The sequence below is a fragment of the Phoxinus phoxinus genome (assembly GCF_949152265.1).
Source record: "Phoxinus phoxinus genome assembly, chromosome: 9".
Classification (NCBI taxonomy): domain Eukaryota; kingdom Metazoa; phylum Chordata; class Actinopteri; order Cypriniformes; family Leuciscidae; genus Phoxinus; species Phoxinus phoxinus.
This window is the reverse complement of record NC_136884.1, coordinates 2,510,453-2,532,043: the sequence shown is the minus strand read 5'-3', so window position 1 is coordinate 2,532,043 and position 21,591 is coordinate 2,510,453. Positions and strand designations below refer to the sequence as shown.

Genomic DNA, 21,591 nt, shown 5'->3' with positions numbered 1-21,591 from the left:
CAGTAAGTTATCTTCAGTAAAGTTATCTTCAGTAAAGTTAGCTTCAGTAAAGTTAGCTTCAGGAAAGTTATCTTCAGTAAAGTTATCTTCAGTAAAGTTATCTTCAGTAAAGTTATCTTCAGTAAAGTTAGCATCAGTAAAGTTAGCTTCAGTAAAGTTAGCTTCAGTAAAGTTAGCTTCAGTAGAGTTAGCATCAGTAAAGTTAGCTTCAGTAAAGTTATCTTCAGTAAAGTTATCTTCAGTAAAGTTAGCTTCAGTAAAGTTAGCTTCAGTAAAGTTATCTTCAGTAAAGTTATCTTCAGTAAAGTTAGCTTCAGTAAAGTTAGCTTCAGTAAAGTTATCTTCTGTAAAGTTATCTTCAGTAAAGTTATCTTCAGTAAAGTTAGCTTCAGTAAAGTAATCTTCAGTAAAGTTAGCTTCAGTAAAGTTATCTTCAGTAAAGTTATCTTCAGTAAAGTTAGCTTCAGTAAAGTTAGCTTCATTCATTGAGAGAAAAGGTATGACGTCACATGTGCGCCTTTTGGGTTTGTAGTCTTTGTAATGACGTATTTTCACAGTCTTATACCCCAACAGTTTTACATCAAACTGAGTCTTTCTTGACTTTAAAATGTATCTTTTAAATTGACAAACATCATATGTGTAATTCAGGGCACAATTCAAACGAGATCAAAATATTTGTTGTCTCTCGCCATTGACCATACAATATTGTTCAGAAATAAGGTCCCATCCACCGGAAGCGGAGGGACTTAGGCTCTCTATGTTCTATGTTCCAAAGAGGTTGCTAAGCAACATACAGCAACAAAGAATCACAAACGGCAGTTGCTCAGTAATACTAATGTAATGCGGTCACAGGTGTGTGTGTGTTGAGTATTATCAAAGAACTTATATTGTTCTTCTATCTATACTCTTTGGTATTATAGACCTTATGCGGCAGAGAAACGAGGGCGCAGCATCTTTAGAATATTTTCTATGAACTTTTGTTTTTACGGTCGCTCTGTGTATCTTTATGGCATTGCTGTCCAGGAGTAACTAGCTTTTGAAGTGGATTTACTTAATGTAAAGTTAACGAAAGTTATCATGAGGATTGTAATGTATAAAGCAGATGTCTTAACAAATGTCAGTAGACCAGGAAGATTTTAAAACGAGGCGTTCATTCATAAATATGCAAGATCGCTGTGAAAATACAGACCGGAAGACAAAAGACAACGAGCGCAGTGCTGAAAAGGGGCGGGGCTACATAAACTGAGAGTTCCAGTCCTTGATTCTGATTGGTTGAGCCGCGTAATAGTAAATAGTAAATAGTAAAAGTCTGAGTAAATACTTACTCGGATCCAAAAAAAAAAGTATAATAAAACATTTATATATTTTATTTTAAATAAAAAAATATATATTTAAATGATATAATAATTTAAATAAATTTTTATTTATTTAAAATAAATAAATTTTTATTTATTTAAAATAAATACATTTTTATTTATTTAAAATAAATAAATAAAAATTTTGTATCCTAATAAGTATTTACTCAGACTTTTACTATTTACTATTACACGGCTCTAAATAAATAAATACATATATAATTTCATAATAATTATATAAAAATATAAAAAAGAAATGCAATTTAAATTCATAAATAAACAGTTATTTTTAAAATAAATAGGAATCTTACACCAAAATAAGTTGCTGAATAAGTGTTAATAAGTATAGCCAGTCAAATGGAAACATACACAGTTGTCAATGAGCCATATGTGCAGCACAGTTTTTATAAATGGTCCAGGTTGACCGCTGTCCTGTGAATGTCAACGTATGCCAATATGTTTTATTAAAAGAACAAGAGAAATCCTGTTTCTATGATATGACCTCATAAAGTAGAGCTTGAACGACAGACGTTTGTCCTAAATAATTTTACAACACACATAAATCAAGTTAACTGAGAAAGTCACTAAAGTCATGAAGGATCCGTGCGTGCGGCTCTGTCTCGATCCTAACGTGCATGGCAGAGCCGTCGAGGAACCAATGAGGCTTCTCGTTAGCGGAAACATCTCATCGGATCCATGTTGCACTGCCGCCGCTGTCATATTTACATGTACAGTGATGGGTAATGATGCTTGAAAACACACAGTCGTGAATGATTATTGCTGGAGGCTCCTTCTCATTCCTGTCATGAAATGTGATCACAGGCCTGACATATGAGATGATATATGCGCAGGGCCTAAAACTTTTTGGCACACCTGCCAATGGCCGGTGACTAAACAAATGTACCGGCCATGAAAAAAAAGGCAGTTATGACACCAAAATTATAGATACCAGTAAAAAGTCACAATCTTCTATTCCAATTTTGATGACACGGCTAAAACTACCAGGCCAGTTCTTAGTTTAGTGTGTTGCAACAGTGTTCTAGGTGGTTGCCAAGATGTTGCTATGCAGTTGCTATGCGGTTGTAGTTCGTTGCCATGGTTTCTATGGGGTTGTAAGAATGTTTTAGGTGCTTTTCCTGGAATTCCTTTACGGTTGCTATGTGTTGTGGGTGGTTGTCAGGGTGTTGTTATATGGTTGCTATGGTGAGCTGGGTGATTGATAACATGCTACTATGTATGTGGTTGCGAAAATGTTCTTAGTGATTTTAACATGTTGCTATGCAGTTGCAACAGTGTTCTAGGTGGTTGCTAAGGTGTTGCTATGTGGTTGTGGGTGGTTGCGGGGTTTGCTATGTGGTTGCGAACATGTTCTTAGTGATTTTACCATGTTGCTATATACAGTTGCAACATTGTTCTTGGTGGTTGCCAAGGTGTTGCTATGTGGTTGTGGGTGGTTGCGGGGTTTGCTATGTGGTTGCGAACATGTTCTTAGTGATTTGACCATGTTGCTATGCAGTTTGAACAGTGTTCTAGGTGGTTGCCAAGGTGTTGCTATGTGGTTGTGGGTGGTTGCGGGGTTTGCTATGTGGTTGTTAGGGTGTTCCAGGTTGAGACCCTGACATTTCCCTGTGTGTTGTGGGTGGTTGTCAGGGTGTTGTCATGGTTGCTATGGTGAGCTGGGTGATTGATAACACGCTACTATGTGGTTGTGAACATGTTCTTGGTGATTTGACCATGTTGCTACGCAGTTGCAACAGTGCTTTAGGTGGTTGCCAAGGTGTTGCTATGTGGTTGTGGGTGGTCGAGGGGTTTGCTATGTGATTGTTAAGTTGTTCAAGGTTGAGACACTGGCATTTCCCTGTAGTTGCTAGTGTGTTGTGGGTGATTGTCAGGGTGTTGTTATATGGTTGCTATGGTGAGCTGGGATATTAATAACACGCTACTATGTGGTTGCGAAAATGTTCTTAGTGATTATCACATGTTGCTATGCAGTTGCTACAGTGGTTACCAAGATGTTGCTATGTAGTTGTGGGTGGTTGCCAGGGTTTCTATGTGGTTGTTAGGGTGTTCTAAGCAGTTGCCATGGTGTTCCTTTGCGGTGTCTAGTGTGATTTGAATGGATGCTGTGTCTTTGCATGCAAACACGTGTAATAATAATGAATGTATGGCATTAATACATGTTCATCCAACAGAAAACATGAAGAGAACAACATGATACAGCATTTTTACTTCACACCACCGAACTTCACTAGTCTACACCAAAGCGAGCTTCCCTCTGTGAACAGAATGCACAACGACACTGCAGTGGCTTTTCCCAGATTAAGATTCGAGGGAAAACCGAGACAGAATAGGACAGGACAATTAGCAAAGGGAATAATGAAACGGGTCTAGACAAGAGCTCTAGCCTGTTTTGAGTCACACACAGTCACATAACCTTTAGGCGAGTGAAGGATAGTCAAAAATAGATTCAGGCATGTAGAGAACGACGCATACCGAACAGTCGGGTGTGTGTCCTCCATATACATGTAAAGCAGCAACTAACTGCCCTTCTGATGATGTAACACACACTTAAAGGGACAGATCATCCAAAAAATAATAATAATAATTGGCACTGTGGAGCTTTAAAGGGGTGGTTGAAGATGATTTCACTTTTCTAACTGTAGTTAGTGTGTAATGTTGCTGTTTGATCATAAACAACATCTGCAAAGTTACAACGCTCAAAGTTCAAAGTAAAGGGAGATATTTGCTTTTAAAGAAATTGCTTTTTAAGGACTGCAACAAACGGCTGGTAGGAACTACACGACATTCCTCCCGGGTTAGTGACATCACCAACCCTAAAATTTACATAAACCCCGCCCCCTGAACACGATTTATAGATTATCATGACAGAATATGCTAATCAATGACTAGAAGATAACTACACATACGCTACATACATTCACCAACTAACCATTCAAAAATGTTGTCACTGAAAAATGTTCATGCATGGGTGTGTGTGTGTGTGAGGTAAAAGGACATGAGCTGTTGAAGCTCCGCCTCCTGTGCCGGGAGCAGCAGCTCATTTGCATTTAAAGGGACAGACACAAAAACAGTGCGTTTTTGCTCACCCTCAAAAAGTGACTTTAACATGCTGTATAAAAATATCTGTGGGGTTTTTTGAGCTAAAACTAAAACACACACACTCTGGGGACATCAGAGACTTATTTTACATCTTGTGAAAAGGGCATTATACCACCCCTTTAAAAATGACAAAAAAAGCACCATCAAAGTATCATATCTATCAGTAAGTAATGACTCTGTTCATCACACAAAGCTATACCGGTAATTTGACTATGGCATGAGGAGAAAATGATTTCAAGGAGAGCTTTTCCTTCAAACCTCTGTTAGATCCTGAAGGAACTTTGTGCACTTTGGACTGATTGCAGTCTCTTTAATGTTGCATGAAATGCGCTCACTTCACCTGGAAGATGCCGTGCCATCAGACGGTGCCGAAGCCCTCGCTCTGGAGCTGAGTTTGAGCTCGACCTTCAGTGCTCTGGGAATCAGCATGCCGACTGCTAGCAAGAGCCACAAGGTCTGTGTAAATCAACCAATAGCACTCAAACACACGCACACACCGTAGGCAACGAGCGACATTGGGAAAGCATTCTAGTGTACAACTCTTACTATATTATTGCAATATGCACAGTACAGTATATTGTGTAAATGTTCTGCATGCATGGAAATTACAGATGGTCTACTACATGCACAATGCATACATGCATCTAATTTCTAGTGTGACAAATGACTTATACAGCAGTGTAAAAATATGATACGAGTAAATACTCAGTCTTTCTACTTCAAAATGTCATGCATAATTCACTGTTACTTGCCATTATTTCTGAAATCTACAAGCAATCTCTGAGTGAAAAGTGTTTCAACATAATCTTTTTTTAATTTAAAAAAATATAGTTTATATGTTTATTTGAATGTTAAATGCAAAACTTCCTATTTGAGTGATTATGTGATCAGGTTGCCAAATGTTATATTTTATATATATATATATATATATATATATATATATATATATATATATATATATATATATATATATATATATATATATATATATATATATAAAAGTACCTACAACTTTAAAATAAAAACTTCAAAATGCACCTTTTATGCAAATGCATTTTATTTCTAAGATGTGATTGTGATTTAAACAGTCAATATTGTGTCATGTGACAACATGTTTGCCATTGCATATGCATACTGTATAAATGCCTCACATACTAAACATAGTAAGTCGTGTACAGTATGCGGTTTAATTCAGGCTCAGAGTGAACGTCTCGGTTACGTATGTAACCCTCGTTCCCTGAAGGAGGGAACGGAGACGTAGGTCGTGACCGACCAATAGGAATCTCGCTAGAGAGCCGATCTACTTCGAGTGAAACTAAACGAGCCAATACACATTGGCGTGCAATCATTTGCATCAGCTGCGCAGCCTCGCAGCGCGGGTATATAACGAGCAGCTGGTGATTGCACTGTAGTTTTTTGCTGAGGAGCCAAGCCGATAAGCTGGCTGCCCCGGCGGGCGGCAGCAGATGTGGCGACGGGACCTACGTCTCCGTTCCCTCCTTCAGGGAACGAGGGTTACATACGTAACCGAGACGTTCCCTATCAGTCGGTCACTACTACGTAGGTCGTGACCGACCAATAGGAATCCCTACCAAAGCGCCACAGCTGCTGCACCCCATCCAGCGCCCTGTGCAAGCCTCTACACCTTCTTGCCTGGAAGGACGATAGGAGGCGGCTTACACAGAGTGAACCTGTCACTGTTGTTCCGTGATAACCCATACAGTGATATTATTGGATAACACTGGGAAAGCGTGCCCGAACTGAAGGAAGGGAACGCTGCGGAAGCCACATTCTCAAGGAGTTAAGTGGAGATAACATATGGACTAACCCGAGGGTTGTACAGCATATGAGTAATGGGTGACTTAGCCCAAGGGAAAGACACGGGCTTCCGTTTAGGAGCAGCCGTGGAGAATATACACATATGGGATCCCCGTAGGGTCACACATATGGGACCCAGCCTATATCCGGTTCTCAAGGATTCAGCGGATACAGGCCTGGCACCGGACGCTCCGCCATGTCCGGCCCGAGGGTGTTTGGAGGACTCACAGGTTTTTCACACTGGAGAATAAGGGTGCACAGTAGGGTGCAGCAAGCCGACAGAGCCGGGCCTCTCAGTGCTTCTACCCGTCTAGGGTGAGAACACGGGAGGAGACCGGCTCTACACGTAGGCTATAGTATCTAGCGAACGTGTTAGGTGTCGCCCAGCCCGCAGCTCTACAGACATCTGTTAGCGAGGAGCCACGTGCCAGCGCCCAGGAGGATGCAACGCCTCTCGTAGAGTGTGCATGCAACCCGAGCGGGCAGGGCACGCCTTGAACTTGGTAAGCCAAGGCGATGGCATCCACTATCCAGTGGGCCATCCTCTGCTTGGAGACAGCCTTTCCCTTCTGCTGGCCTCCGTAACAGACAAAGAGCTGGTCTGAGGTCCTGACGCTTTGAGTTCTGTCCACGTACATACGCAGAGCGCGAACGGGACAGAGCAAAGCCAGGGCTGGGTCTGCCTCCTCCAGGGGCAGCGCTTGCAGGTTCACTACCTGGTCCCTGAAGGGAGTGGTAGGAACCTTGGGCACATAGCCAGGCCGGGGTCTCAGTACAACATGGTTGTCACCCGGCCCGAACTCTAGGCACGATTCGTCGACCGAAAATGCCTGCAGGTCCCCTACCCTCTTGACCGAAGCCAGTGCAACCAGCAGCAAAGTCTTCATGGAGAGAAGCTTCAAGTCTGCTGATTGCAACGGCTCAAAGGGAGCATCCTGAAGTGCTCGAAGCACCAGGGAAAGGTCCCAAGAGGGTATGGAGGGGGGTCGAGGAGGATTTAATCGTCTCGCCCCCCTAAGGAACCTGACGACCAGGTCGTGCCTTCCAACTGTTTTGCCATCTATGTGGTCGTAATAAGCTGAAATAGCAGCAGCATGTACTTTGAGGGTGGAGGGAGACAGCCTTCGCTCCAACCCTTGCTGCAAGAAGGAAAGCACGGACCCTATCGAACATCTTCGGGGGTCTTCTCGGCGAGAAGAGCACCACTCGACGAACAGGTTCCACTTCAGGGCGTACACACGTCTCGTGGACGGCGCCCTTGCAGAAGTGATGGTGTTAAGTACCTCTGGGGGTAAGTCACCTAGAACCTCCGCATCCCGTCCAGGGACCAGACATGGAGTTTCCAGAGGTCTGGACGCGGGTGCCACAGGGTGCCCCGTCTCTGAGTCAGAAGATCCTTCCTCAGAGGAATGGGCCAGGGAGGGACTGTCACGAGGAGCATGAGTTCCGGGAACCAAGTCCGGGTGGGCCAATAGGGAGCCACCAGAAGGACCTGCTCCTCGTCCTCCCTGACTTTGCACAAAGTCTGTGCAAGTAGGCTCACTGGGGGAAACGCATATTTGCGGGGGCCCCGGGGCCAGCTGTGTGCCAGTGCGTCCGTGCCGAGTGTTCCCTCGGTCAGGGAGTAAAACAGCTGGCAGTGGGTGGTTTCTGAGGAGGCAAACAGGTCTACCTGAGCCTCCCCGAACTCTCTCCAAATCAGCTGAACCGCCTGGGGGTGGAGTCGCCATTCTACCGGGAGCACAGCTCGTGATAGCTCGTCGGCCACACGGTTGAGCACTCCGGGGACATACATGGCTCGAAGCGACCTCAGATGCTTCTGACTCCAGAGGAGGAGATGGCGGGCGAGTTGCGACATGCGACGGGAGCGTAGACCACCTTGTCGGTTGATGTACGCAACGGTCGCTGTGTTGTCCGTACGGACCAGCACGTCTCTGTCCTGTAGCGGCCTCTTTAGGCGGCTCAGAGCGAGATGTACTGCTAGCAACTCGAGGCAGTTAATATGCCAATGCAGTTGGGGAGCCGTCCACACCCCTGACACTGCATGCCCGTTGTACGTGGCGCCCCAGCCGGTGGCAGAGGCATCTGTGAATACCACAGCATGCCTGGACACCTGTTCCAAGGGCACTCCTGCCCGTAGGAACGAGGGATCTGACCACGGGCTGAAGGTCTGGCGGCACGCCGGTGTGATTGCCACCCGGTGAGTGCCGTGATGCCACGCCCATCTCGGGACTCGGCCGTGAAGCCAGTGCTGAAGCGGTCTCATATGAAGCAGCCCGAGCGGGGTTACCGCTGCTGCCGCTGCCATATGCCCCAGGAGCCTCTGAAAAAGTTTCAGTGGGACCGCCGTCCTGCCTTTGAACGTGTTCAAGCAGTTCAGCACCGACTGAGCGCGCTGCTCTGTGAGGCGCGCTGTCTGTGCGACCGAATCCAACTCCATACCGAGAAAAGAGATCCTCTGCACGGGGGCGAGTTTGCTCTTTTCCCAGTTGACCTGAAGGCCCAACTGGCTGAGGTGCCTGAGCACGAGGTCCCTGTGTTCGCATAACTGATCTCGAGAGTGTGCTAGTATGAGCCAGTCGTCGAGATAGTTGAGGAGGCGAACGCCCTGTTCTCTCATGGGAACAAGGGCCCCCTCCGTGACTTTCGTGAAGACACGGGGAGACAGGGACAGCCCGAAGGGCAGGACCTTGTACTGATATGCTCGACCCTCGAACGCAAAGCGCAGAAACGGCCTGTGTCGAGGAAGAATCGAGACATGAAAGTACGCGTCCTTCAGGTCGATCGCTGCAAACCAATCTTGGGGACGGATGCATCCGAAAATGCGTCTCTGCGTGAGCATTTTGAACGGTAGCTTGTGGAGGCTCCAATTCAAAACTCGCAGATCCAAGATCGGTCGTAACCCACCACCTTTCTTGGGTACAATGAAGTAGGGACTGTAGTGTCCTGACCTCATATCGGCTGGAGGGACCGGCTCTATCGCGTCCTTCGCCAGTAGGACTGCGATCTCCGCACGCAAGACATGGGCATCGGCTGCTCTCACTGTAGTGGAGTGGATGGCCCGAAACTTGGGGGGATGCCGGGCGAACTGAATCGCATAGCCGAGCCTGATGGTCCGAATGAGCCAGCGAGACGGACTGGGGAGCGCTAACCAGGCTCGCAGAGACCGTACAAGCGGGACCAAAGGGACCGTAGGCGTACCCGGAGTGGGGCAGCGAGGTGGAACACAGGGACGCGGCCCGGGAGGCTCTCTTGGGGAGGCGGTCCGTAGCGTGGTCTAAGTGTGCTGTGCAGCACTTACCTGGTTCCACGAGGCAGGAGGTGCAGGAGGAGGCTTGGTTGCGTTCTCGAACCACACACTGCGCTGCCCGCTGGCGACAGAAGAGGCGGATGAGGGTGGTGAGGATTTTCTCCTCCCACTACTCTCCAGACCCTCTTCAGACCCAGAGATAGAGGATCTGCTCTTTTTTTTTTTTTTTTTTTTTGAGAATTTGGGAACCACTGTGACTCCAGTGGTGGAACAGAATTTTAACTCAAAAGATTAGTTTCCCAGCCCTCTACTGGGAGAGAGCAGCTCCATCCATCTCCGGGTCACCCGTCTCCAGTGATTGTTTCACCGACCGCTTAAACAGTGGTTGAGACGGGTGGTGTCATCCTCCTGCAGCGGACACAGTAGAGCAGGCTGTGCCGGAGTTTTCTCTTTTTTGCAGGGGATGACACCCTTGGCGACGAGTAGACTGAGGGGCAGCCCACGAGGTACTCTGGTGGTACGTCAGGGGAACCGCTTCAGTCTGCTGCTGACTGTGGAGAACTGCTGGGCCAGTTCTCAACAGTGTCGCTGAAAAGGCCACCTTATGAGATGGAGCATCGAGAAAGCGTACTTTGACGAGCTCTCGCACCTCTACAAGGGCAGCCAGGGGGGTTTCTGGACCACCAAGGTGGACATCGTCTGATCGAGGGCCAGCACTGTGACTTGAACACGGTCAGTCGACAAGCGCAGCTCAACCCCGGCTCAGAACTACCCTCGTGCAATAAGAGTGCCTTGGCCTCGCATGCAGGGTAGAGGTGGCCTGCCAGAGGCACAACCACCCCACCATCGAGGGTAGTGAGAGAGGTGAAAACTTTATGCAGAATTTGGCACTTTTGGCGTTCCATATTTTTGGCACCAATATAGCTCCATACTGCTAAGTTTTCAATGCACGTCCGAGAAAGACCCGGGAAAGCATGGCTGTCCGCTCTGAATCTGATTCAGCATAAGCACACACACTATTACAGTGGGAACTTAACATCATCCTCATTTCCAGAACGAAACAGCCCCTCTCTCCGATGTAGCAATCGACATCTGCCCTCAGCTGGAGCCTTGAATGAAACGCTAGGTTCCTCCATCTTTTTTTTTTTTTTTTTTGAAGGACCAGCAATCTCATCCAGAAGCTGCACAGCTTGTGATGCGCTAGAGAGGGAGGGGCCCTAGGGGGTTGGTTCCCCGAAGGAGAAGCCCTCAGCTCTCAGGATCACCCAAGCTATTCTACTGAAGTAGACCTCTCCTGGTGGCCACCAGGGAGGGCGCTACAACGGAGAATAGACATGGGGACCGCGCACCTAGAGCGCCGAGCGAGCGCTGGGTTGCCGTGACAACCCGCGCTGCAGCCCGGCAGCTCGACGGCACACGACACGCTGGTGTCCCAGAGTGTCGAGCAGACCTGCAGCTGTGCTTTCACACACAAGCAGCGGCTGGCCAACAACAGTGGGGACTCAAGCTTTCCGGAGAAAGCAGAGTCAACCGGCGTGCCGACGTGGTCATGTTCCCGTGAAAACATGAACCACCCACGAACACAGTCTCACATGTTTCCCAGGCATGCGAGAGAGTGATCGTGGCCGTCAGTGAGGACAGGAAACGACCGCAACCAGAAACACACGGGTGGAATGTCATCTTTAGAAAGACGCAACTCACACCCATGTAAGCTCTTTCAGGTGAATGCTCTTCTTGGTACTGAAGCACGCAGGGGAACGGTCGCAGCGGACACAGACAGGAATGTGCAACCTGTCGTGCGCTGTCTCTCTTCACGGCGGTCTTACCAGCCGTAAGAACGGCTATTTAACGCTCTTGGCACACCGTTACCAGCTGTGAAAACAGCTTTTTTTTTTTGCTTAGTAACACAAAAATAAAAGAGAAAATAAAGTCGACCCCGCTGCCGCGCTGTATCGCCCGCACCAGACACGAGAGATCTTCCTGAAGAGCTTGCTCGTTGTTTGATCACTCAATATTAGATAGATTAAACAGCATCGGTTGGCTCCGAAGCAAAAAGCTACAGTGCAATCACCAGCTGCTCGTTATATACCCGCGCTGCGAGGCTGCGCAGCTGATGCAAATGATTGCACGCCAATGTGTATTGGCTCGTTTAGTTTCACTCGAAGTAGATCGGCTCTCTAGCGAGATTCCTATTGGTCGGTCAGGACCTACGTAGTAGTGACCGACTGATAGGGAACAGGTGTGATACTGTCACACTTTTACAGTTCACAGTTATTAGTCACAAACTTAATTTCATCCTTTTAAACAGGAGGCTTAGAGACCCCTATGGGCACATGAAGGTACTGCAGGGCTGATGGGCTGATTATAAATAAATAAATGAATGAATGAATGAATGAATGAATTAATAAAATAAAAATAAAAAAATTTAATGAATGAATGAATAAATAAATAAATTGAATGAATGTATGAATGAATAAATAAATAAATAAATAAATAAATAAATAAATAAATAAATAAATTCATTAAATTAATGAATGAATGAATGAATGAATAAATAAATATTTAAATAAATAATTAAATAAATAATTAAATCAATCAATCAATAAATTGAATGAATGTATGAATGAATAAATAAAATAAATAAATAAAATAAATTAATTAAATGAATGAATGAATGAATAAATAAATTGAATGAATGAATAAATAAATAAATAAATATTTAAATAATTAAATAAATAATTAAATAAATAAATATCTGAGTATCTGGTGTGTATCTATTTATCAGTGTGAGGGATCCCAGGTCGCAACAGGATAACACCGGCTGCTGTAAATGAAGTAAATGAACGTCATGTCGTATTGTTGACGTGTAAATTGGCCGTGAGGCTGGATGGCTTGTGTGTTAATTGAATGTGTAATCCATTTGCTGCTTCAGACTGCAGAAATAAAGCTATCTGGCACAACTCCTGCCTCTCAGAGACAGATTACAGCGGAGACTAGGGGAGAAAAGGTCGACTGTCAGAGGAGCAGCAGACGTACGCCCGAGAGAAAGAAACGCTGAAAACAAAACTGTTCACATAGAATAATGAATAATCCATTTGGTATAGCATGCTAATAAATATGCTGGGAATGGCATATACAATGCACATGTTAAAGTTTAATCGAGGTAACACTTAAGGTGATGCCATGTAAATTATGCATAATTACAAGTAACTAACCTCTATGATAAGTACAATAATATTCAGTACTTATTTGAGCCAGTACAATGTAAAATAAAAGTGTAGCCAACTATAAAAAATTATAAATGCATATCATAGATCTATAATACTAGCCATATTCCTTATTCATGTCAATAGCAGTTTGATTTTGTTCAGAGTGAGGTGTGATTATTAATGTTTTGTAAATTGCTTTAATTTACAGTTTTTTTTCTTCATGATTTCGAATTATAAAAGTGTTGACATAACAGTGCTACGCATCTCTACACACATTCACATGACTCGTGAGAGTTGTATTTACATAAAGCACGCTGCTTTTGATGTCTTACGCTGCCATCTAGTGTCTCCGGGGGGGAAAGGCTTTCAAGTGCTTCCAGAGATGGGGAACGCAGCGCAGATACACAGAGCCACACACAGATTTAGCCGGAGACGGGATCAAATATAGATGAATGTCTCCCTCGAGTCACATCCATGAAGGACGTCTGTAGACTTTTAGATCTGTGTGTGGACACATTGTTTTGTGTTAGTGAATTATTCAGCTCAGGGTGAATCATATCTCTGCTGACTTTCACCTTATTGTACTCACATATTACAGTATATATGGAAAACAGGACTGAAAAGATACTTCCCAGTCCACTATAGGGCTGGGTATCGATTCAGATTTTACAATTTGATTCAATTTCGATTTCAATTCTAACTTCGATATCGGTTCCCGATTCGACTCAATGAATATAGATTTAATACAAATTCTATATCTATAAAAAAGAACAAGTTTACAAGTGGTTAACCTTATATTGGCATCAGCCATTACATATTTAAAACAGTAATATCCTATACTAATCTTGACAAACTATCATTTGGAAGCTTACAATCTCTAGTTTACATATTTGGTGACTGATTTTCAAAATAAATGACAGAGGAGCCGTAATTTATTAATTTGCAACAAGAATATTTTCATACTTTCATACCTTTATTTTGAAATAGTGATGAACATGAAAAATCATGAAAGAATGGTAGAAACCTCAGTTTGTTTTCATGCCAAGAGTTCAAAAGATAGCATCCGTTCAATTCTTTTAGAAAAAAAGGTCTGAAAAAATGTTTTAAATATAAAGAAAACAATAATAGATTCAGCATTAGTGATGTGTCAGCGAGCTATAATGCACATACGTGATCTTTCTGTGTTTCTTAGAGGTTGAATTATTTTAAAAATCTGCCAAACTTCCAACACTACTTCTGAATAGGATGTCTACTTCATAAATTGTATGAAAATTGTAACAATAATGGTTCAGATCACTCAAACAACATATGGAAATGGAGTCAACTAATGTCAACTAGTGGAGAAGTGTGGTACTGCACCCAAACTAAATCTCACTGAAAGCTTTTTTTTGAGATATCAACCTAACATTTGAAACACAACTTGTTCAGATTTTTGGCATTGATTTTTTTTGCATTTTTAGAGTCCACAAGGTTTTGAAAATATATATTTTATATAAAATTTTAACATTCTCATAAACTCAAACTTTTATAACTTTTTTTCTGTTTAACTTTCTTAATTTATTTCACTTCTACAAAAATCTGCCAAATGTCTTCTTTAAAACAAGACCAATCTTACATCTATATTCCAAAGCATTCTTGAATTACAACCATTTAAATTCGGAATGTGCATTTTCATGTCTATTAAAAAAAGGGGTTGCCGCTTAAGGGGTTAATAAAAAGAAATTTAGAGCCACAAACCTGTATATTAAACTCGTTTTATTTTAGGTAGGCCTACATGGGTACATTAAAACAGAAGCCAACTCTATATTTCAAATGCATACAATGAATAGACATGGTTTCCGCATGCCTTGATCAATCAATCTTATGATTAAGATAAAAAACACACATAAAAACATGGTGGCTGCAAGCCTATGAACAGTGTAGGAAAGCTAATACTGGTTTTGGGTGATAGATAGATCAATAAATATGGAAAAAAATCGATTCGTGGCCTTTGAGAATCAATTTTGAATCGATTAATCGGAAAAAATAAATAAAAATTTTTCCACCCAAATTATTTACTGAAACTATCGATAAGATGGCATCACACTTGGTCTTCCATGTTTAAATATCAATACTCAATTCTGATACTAATTTCACATACAAAGAGATAAGTATATGGACTTAAAGGTACAGTAGCAAAAATGTCCTAATGGCCAGTGCAAAGGTTGAATAGCCAATTGGTCATTAAAAATCAAATATTGTCTGTGCAAGGAAATTAGACTGACGTTATATTCAGATTTCAATTATATATAAAATGATATATAAATATATATATATATAAACCTGTAATTAACCAATGGAATGGTGTCTCACTGAGTTAATATCTTCCAATCAATATCCAAAAATATGTCCAATTAATATTTTTAGTCAATAATTTGTAGAATATAAAAAATGTAATTTAAACACATATATATTTCTGCTAAATCATATTTTAGGAGTGCATTTTCAATATAGATGGCCTGAAAGTTAAAATACATGAACTAAAAACAAATTTTAATTTTTACAGTATCGGATTGGCTGTTGTGTCTTTGGTGGGCGGGATTTAAAAAAAATATATGCACGTGATCGAAGGTCTAAACTTCATTGTTGAGTCTGGCTACAGTTGCAACAATAACTTTAAAACAAAGTCAACCTAAAGCTGACCACTTGGTGGCGCTGTTGTCTATGTCAAATTATGCTATATTATATCTCACACATCTGTGCACTACTGCTTTGGCAAAATGACACTGCTTGAGTAATAACTGCTGTCATAATTCATATAAATAAAGGCTTGTTTAATGAACTTATCAAGCGGTTATACACAGAACCAACCCTGTTGCATTGTTAGCAAATCTATAAAGGCATGCTTTTTGAAAATATCCCAAGGTTTTGAGATTTATACATCATCTGAAAGCTGAATAAATAAGCTTTCCATTGATGTATGGTTTGTTAGGATATGACAATATTGTCAAATCTGGAATCTGAGGAGCAAAAAAATCGAAACATTGAGAAAATCTCCTTTAAAGTTGTGCATTTATGTTCACGATTGTGCTGCATTCACTCACAAAAATACATGTTTTATATATTTACGGTAGGAAATTTACTCAATATCTTCATGGAACATGATCTTTACTTAATATCCTCATGATTTTTGGCATAAAAGAAAAATCGATCATTTTGACCCATATGTTTTGTTGGCTATTGCCACAGATATAGCCGTGCGACTCGAGACTGGGTTTGTGATCCAGGGTCACATGTGTGTAACATGTAGAGGTGGAGCATTTATGACCTGATGAGTTTTGTTACACTCCTCCTATGAATGCTTCAATCATATCATCACACACACACAGACGTCTCCCATGCAGTGGACACTGGGAAAGCAACTACTGGACAACTAGTTATATGGGAAAGCTGGAGAAGATCAAGTCAATCTGGGACGCTGAAGACGACAGCACAATAATGCAATTGGTTGATGTGGAGCTGGAGAAACACACGGAGAGCGGGACATCCACAAACAGCTCGAAGTTTCTCTCACACTCGATCGAGGAAATACTGAAAAAACCCTCCAGTTTGACAGAGCGACCTGACAAGAAACTTAAAACCTCTGGATGTACACACACCACGACAAAGCCGGACGCTCCTAAAATCAGCCAATGCACAGGTCTTTATTATTATTGTCAAGTGATATTATAGTTTGTGTATAAGAAAAATGGGTAACACTTTATTTTACAGTGTCCTTGTTACATACACTGTAAAAAAAAATTTGGTTTAACTTAAAAAAAGCAAGTTACCTTGTTGCCTTAAAATGTTGAGTTTGTTGTAATTAAAAAATTTGAGTTAATAAAATGAAGAAGAATGGTTTAATAAACAGAAACTCAAAAATAGTGTTACACTTTAAAAAATGCTGGGTTGTGTTAACCCAATTTTGGGTCAAATATGGACAAACCCAAACGTTGGATCAAAAATGCAATTAACAATGTTTTACCCAATGGCTGGGTTTGGGTTAAAACAACCCAGCATTTTTTAGAGTGCATCTTCACACATTAGTTATCGAAGTTGATTTGACAAAATATTAAAAGTTGTGATAACAAATCATGAAAATATTTTTTTACAGTGTATATATTTATATATAGGCCTAACTTGATAAAAATATGCAATAATCATCTTAATTATGTATATGCATATATGTGTGTATATATATATATTCATGTTTACAAATGATATATTATTTAGATTTTGTTTTTATATTACAAATCATGAAAATATTTTTTTACAGTGATATGTTACATGTGCTAATAACAGTAAATTATGCATAATTACAGTACATGCAACTAACCCTCAACCAAACCCTACACTCTAAAAAATGCTGGGTTGTTTCAACCCAATTTTGGGTAAAATATGGACAAACCCAGCCATTGGGTTAAATTTTTGCATTACATTTTTAACCCAACGTTTGGGTTTGTCCATATTTTACCCAAAATTGGGTTGAAACAACCCAGCATTTTTTTGAGTGTATAGCAAGTACATGTAGTTGCTTAATATTACTCAAATATATAATTACACTGTAACAATGACACCTTAAAATATAATGTAACCGAAAAATATTTCGGTAACACTTTACAATAATGTTCATTAGTTAACATTAGACTCTAACTATGTTATATCGATCAATGATTGAGAGTATTCTCACATATAATATTGTTTCATGGTACGGCAATCTAACATTAAAACAAAAGAACAAACTCTCACAAATAATTAAACAAGCAGATACGATTATTGGACACAAACAACAGCCACTTCAGGGATTGTTCGATCATTTTATGGGAAAAATTCACTATACTTTTGAATTGCTCATCTGGGCGTAGACTAAAAACTCCCATGGCTCGAAGAAACGTCTATAAAAAAATCTTTTCTCCCAATGGCAGTGATTATCTTAAATCGTACAGTGTTTTAATATATATATTTTTTATATACAGTTTAATTCTGTATTTGTGCTGTTGGTGTGTGATGTGTTTTTAAGCAGTAAGCTAATGTGAATATATGTCGCAGTGTCAAAGATAAATTTCCGCTCTGTGAAAACAGACTGGACAATAAAGTTCAACTCAACTCATTAGTTAATGTATCAACTTACATGAATTAACCATGAGCAATACATGTGTTACTGTGTGTTAATCTTAGTTAATAAAAAATACAGCTGTTCATTGTGTGTTCATGTTAGCTCACAGTGCGTTCGCTAACGTTAACAAGATTTTAATTAGGTGTATAAGTGCAGTTCATTATTACTGTAAAAAAATATTTTCATGATTTTTTATAACTTTTTATATTTTGTCAAATCAACTTCGATAACTAATGTGTGAAAATAACATAACATTTTGAGTATCTGTTTATTAAACCATTCTTTTTCATTGTATTAACTCAAATTTTTAACTACAACGAACTCACATTTTTAAGGCAACAAGGTAACTTGCTTTTTTAAGTTAAACCAACTTTTTTTAGTTTACAGTGATAGTGTAGTTAAATAATTAGCCGTATTGTAAAGTGTTACCATCATTTCTAATGTGTTTAACTCAAGAGGCTTTGCAGCAATTTTTTGAACACATTTCTGCTGGTGCAGCTCGGCGGTCCGGCCACAGACGGGTCCGGACCACGTTCACCGTGACCCAGCTGGAGGAGCTGGAGCGAGTTTTCCAGGAAACACACTATCCTGACGTCCACACCAGAGACCGGCTGGCCTGTCGAACGCAGCTCTCTGAGGGACGGGTGCAGGTACTATACGCCGTCCGAAAACACACGCAATAACCCTGACCAGTGCATCCTTTCGGGAAGATGTGGCCATTGCAATATTACGTTTTTTGTAGTTATTTAAGGGAGAAATGTATTATGTATTTGCTGTAACTCAACACAAATTAATCTTTATTTTAATCACCTTTTAGCTAAAAATGTATTCATCCTAAAGTACAAATATTGAGCTATGATTAATATAATATAATATAATATACAATAATATAATATAATATAATATCATATTTACCATGTCAGTATTTGTACCTTTATATAGGCTATATATTTTGAGAGACATACAAATTTTTACTTAATACTATAATATAAACTATAATTTCAGCTATAATCTATTATAATATAATATAATATAATATAATATAATATAATATAATATTTACCATGTCAGTATTTTTACCTTTATAGGCTATACACTTTAAGTTTGTATTTTGTATATATTTTGAGAGACTACATAAAATATTGTACTTAATACTATAATATAAACTATAATTTCAGCTATAATATAATATAATATAATATAATATAATATAATATAATATAATATAATATAATATAATATAATATAATATAATATACATAGTATGGATATGAAGAAGCATATGTATGTCATGTGCTGTTTTTAAAATATTTATTTTCATTTAACATCATTGGTTTCTTGATCAAATGTGATTGGTTCATGTTAAACTGGCTTGAAACAGTTACTCTTTGACTTAACTTGATGTTTTCATTTTGAAATAACATGTTTCAATCAAATAACCCAATCAATCATGCTTTCCAAAGGGGCAATTTTTTTTTTTTTTAAATCATATTTGTTTAGATCTGGTTCCAGAACCGACGGGCGAAGTGGCGGCGCAGTGAAGCTAAAGCCGCGCACAGACCGTTAGCAGTGCCGAGAGACGCAAAACACACTCACCAACTCCTGCCTCCTGTCCTCTATGTCCCGGTAAACACTCATTCACATCCATCCATGAACATCCATGTCCCAAAAAACACGCTGTAGAGAAAAAAAACACAAGGATAATATAAATAATGTTTAATTTAGCTAATATTTTGAATAAAATCACATCCTGGAGGACCAGTAATGAACCCAAAAGTCTCAATTAGCTGATTCAACTGTGTTTTGTTAGAGCTCGAACTCAAATATGAGCAAATTTATTAGATTACATAGTTTTTTAGATATTAAACTTAATATTTAATTCAGAGCCATTTAATTTCCAGCCACTTTTTCTTGAGCAAATTTAGCTTAAAATCTAAAATGTGGATTTTAAAGTCGACATGAAATAATAATTCACCCGATCTATTTTGCAAATGCATGTAGATCCGTGCAAATGTTTTGACCTTGTAATAAAAACGGGACCTTCCAGTGAAAACGTCTTCTCCCATCATTCAGTGCGCTTAAGCTCCGCCCCTCCACATTTTAGAGCCACGCCCACATCTCAACATCCAATCAACATCAATGCACCAAGGCCGCACTTATTTCCCCTTTTTAATCCTGTTATAGACAAATGTACATCACAATATCGCTACTTCAGTTTCATTGCGACTTTACGCTAAAAATGAATTAGCAAGTGGCTAAAATTTCTGTTTCTAATGAGCTTTTTTCAATTCCAGTGCCGGAGCTTTCACCAGAAGTTCTGGCTGCCGGAGTCAATCTGTCCTCCCATTGGCTCTCCTGAATATCATCGCTCATACTTTTGACCTTTCATAGGTCGCCAACATTCACACTCAACTTAAAAGACATGTTCAGCTTCAGTGTTATGAAGATCAAGGCCTTTCGGATCTATTCTTTCCTTTTGGATAATATCTTGTATCATATCAACTGTTAACTTTTCCACACTGGTGTATACTGTATATAAGCATGACTGTATGTGTTTTTGTATATAAAATGTATTTAAAAATAATAATCATACGTGAAGTGATGAACGTGTGGCAAGTTGTAAATCTATTTCCTTATCTCATCACAATAAAACCCTGATAAAAGCACTAAGTTAAAATTAGGCCTATCATTTGTGACACAGCACTCACCGACTGAACCGAGAGATTTCCTTCACGATGAGCGATGAGATCTCATTCCCAGAGCTCTGAAGACGATTTTTATCCTGAGAAAATGGCAAAAGGGAAAGTTCAGGCACATGCAAATAAATCAATGCTGTTTTCTGACAAATATGACATCTAGAATTCAAGTTCACATCCAGTGGCATTATACTCGGCAAACAAAAATATATTCTAAGAACGTTTTGTTAATGTTCCCATTAAGTTATGAAGACGCTACACTATAAAAAGGGTTCTGTTGACTTACTTGGATGTTCTAACGGTTTTAAATGTTACTATTTGTTTCGTGAACATTCCAAGAACATTTAAATGTAACATTCCAATAATGTTTGTAAAATTCCGAAGTGGAATGTTCATATAACGTTGAAATAACCAAGAAAAAACATCCAGATAACATTCATAAATACACTGTAAAAAGTGATCAGTTGACTTAACTTCAAAAAATTGAGGAAACCCGTTGCCTTTAAATTAAGTAAATTAACTTCATGCTTAATTGAAAAAAATTAAGTTAAGTGCCCTTGACAATTCCACATTACTTATTTTTTTCAATTAAGCATGAACTTTATTTACTTCATAATTTAAAGGCAACGGGTTTCCTCAATTTTTTGAAGTTAAGTCAACTGATCACTTTTTACAGTGTATTTATGAATGTTATCTGGATGTTTTTTCTTGGTTATTTGAACGTTATATGAACATTCCACTTTGGAATTTTGCAAACGTTATTGGAATGTTAAATTTAAATGTTCTTGGAATGTTCCGAAACAAATAGTAACATTTAAAAACGTTAGAACATCCAACTGAAAAAAAAAATGTTCCATGAACAACGACAACGTTTTGTGCAAACATTATTAAATCCCATAACTTTGAACAAATGTTCTATTTAGACAACTCGAAGAATGTTTGTTTATTATAACATTGAGAGAACCTTGCCAGAACGTTGGGTGTGCATGTCTATGTGTTTGGAGTTAAT

General features: G+C 40.1%; 1 protein-coding gene across 1 annotated transcript; it reads left to right on the top strand.

Moving 5' to 3' along the window:
• Positions 1 to 16,172: 16,172 nt before the first annotated feature.
• On the top strand, positions 16,173 to 20,397 carry LOC307004030 (intestine-specific homeobox; the record flags this gene model as incomplete). The annotated part of the gene is made up of 4 exons (XM_079622971.1): positions 16,173 to 16,431; positions 18,385 to 18,536; positions 19,387 to 19,512; positions 20,181 to 20,397. The coding sequence occupies 4 exons, from the start codon at positions 16,173 to 16,175 to the stop codon at positions 20,265 to 20,267; spliced, it is 624 nt and encodes a 207-aa protein (XP_079479097.1). The 3' UTR covers positions 20,268 to 20,397.
• Positions 20,398 to 21,591: the final 1,194 nt, after the last annotated feature.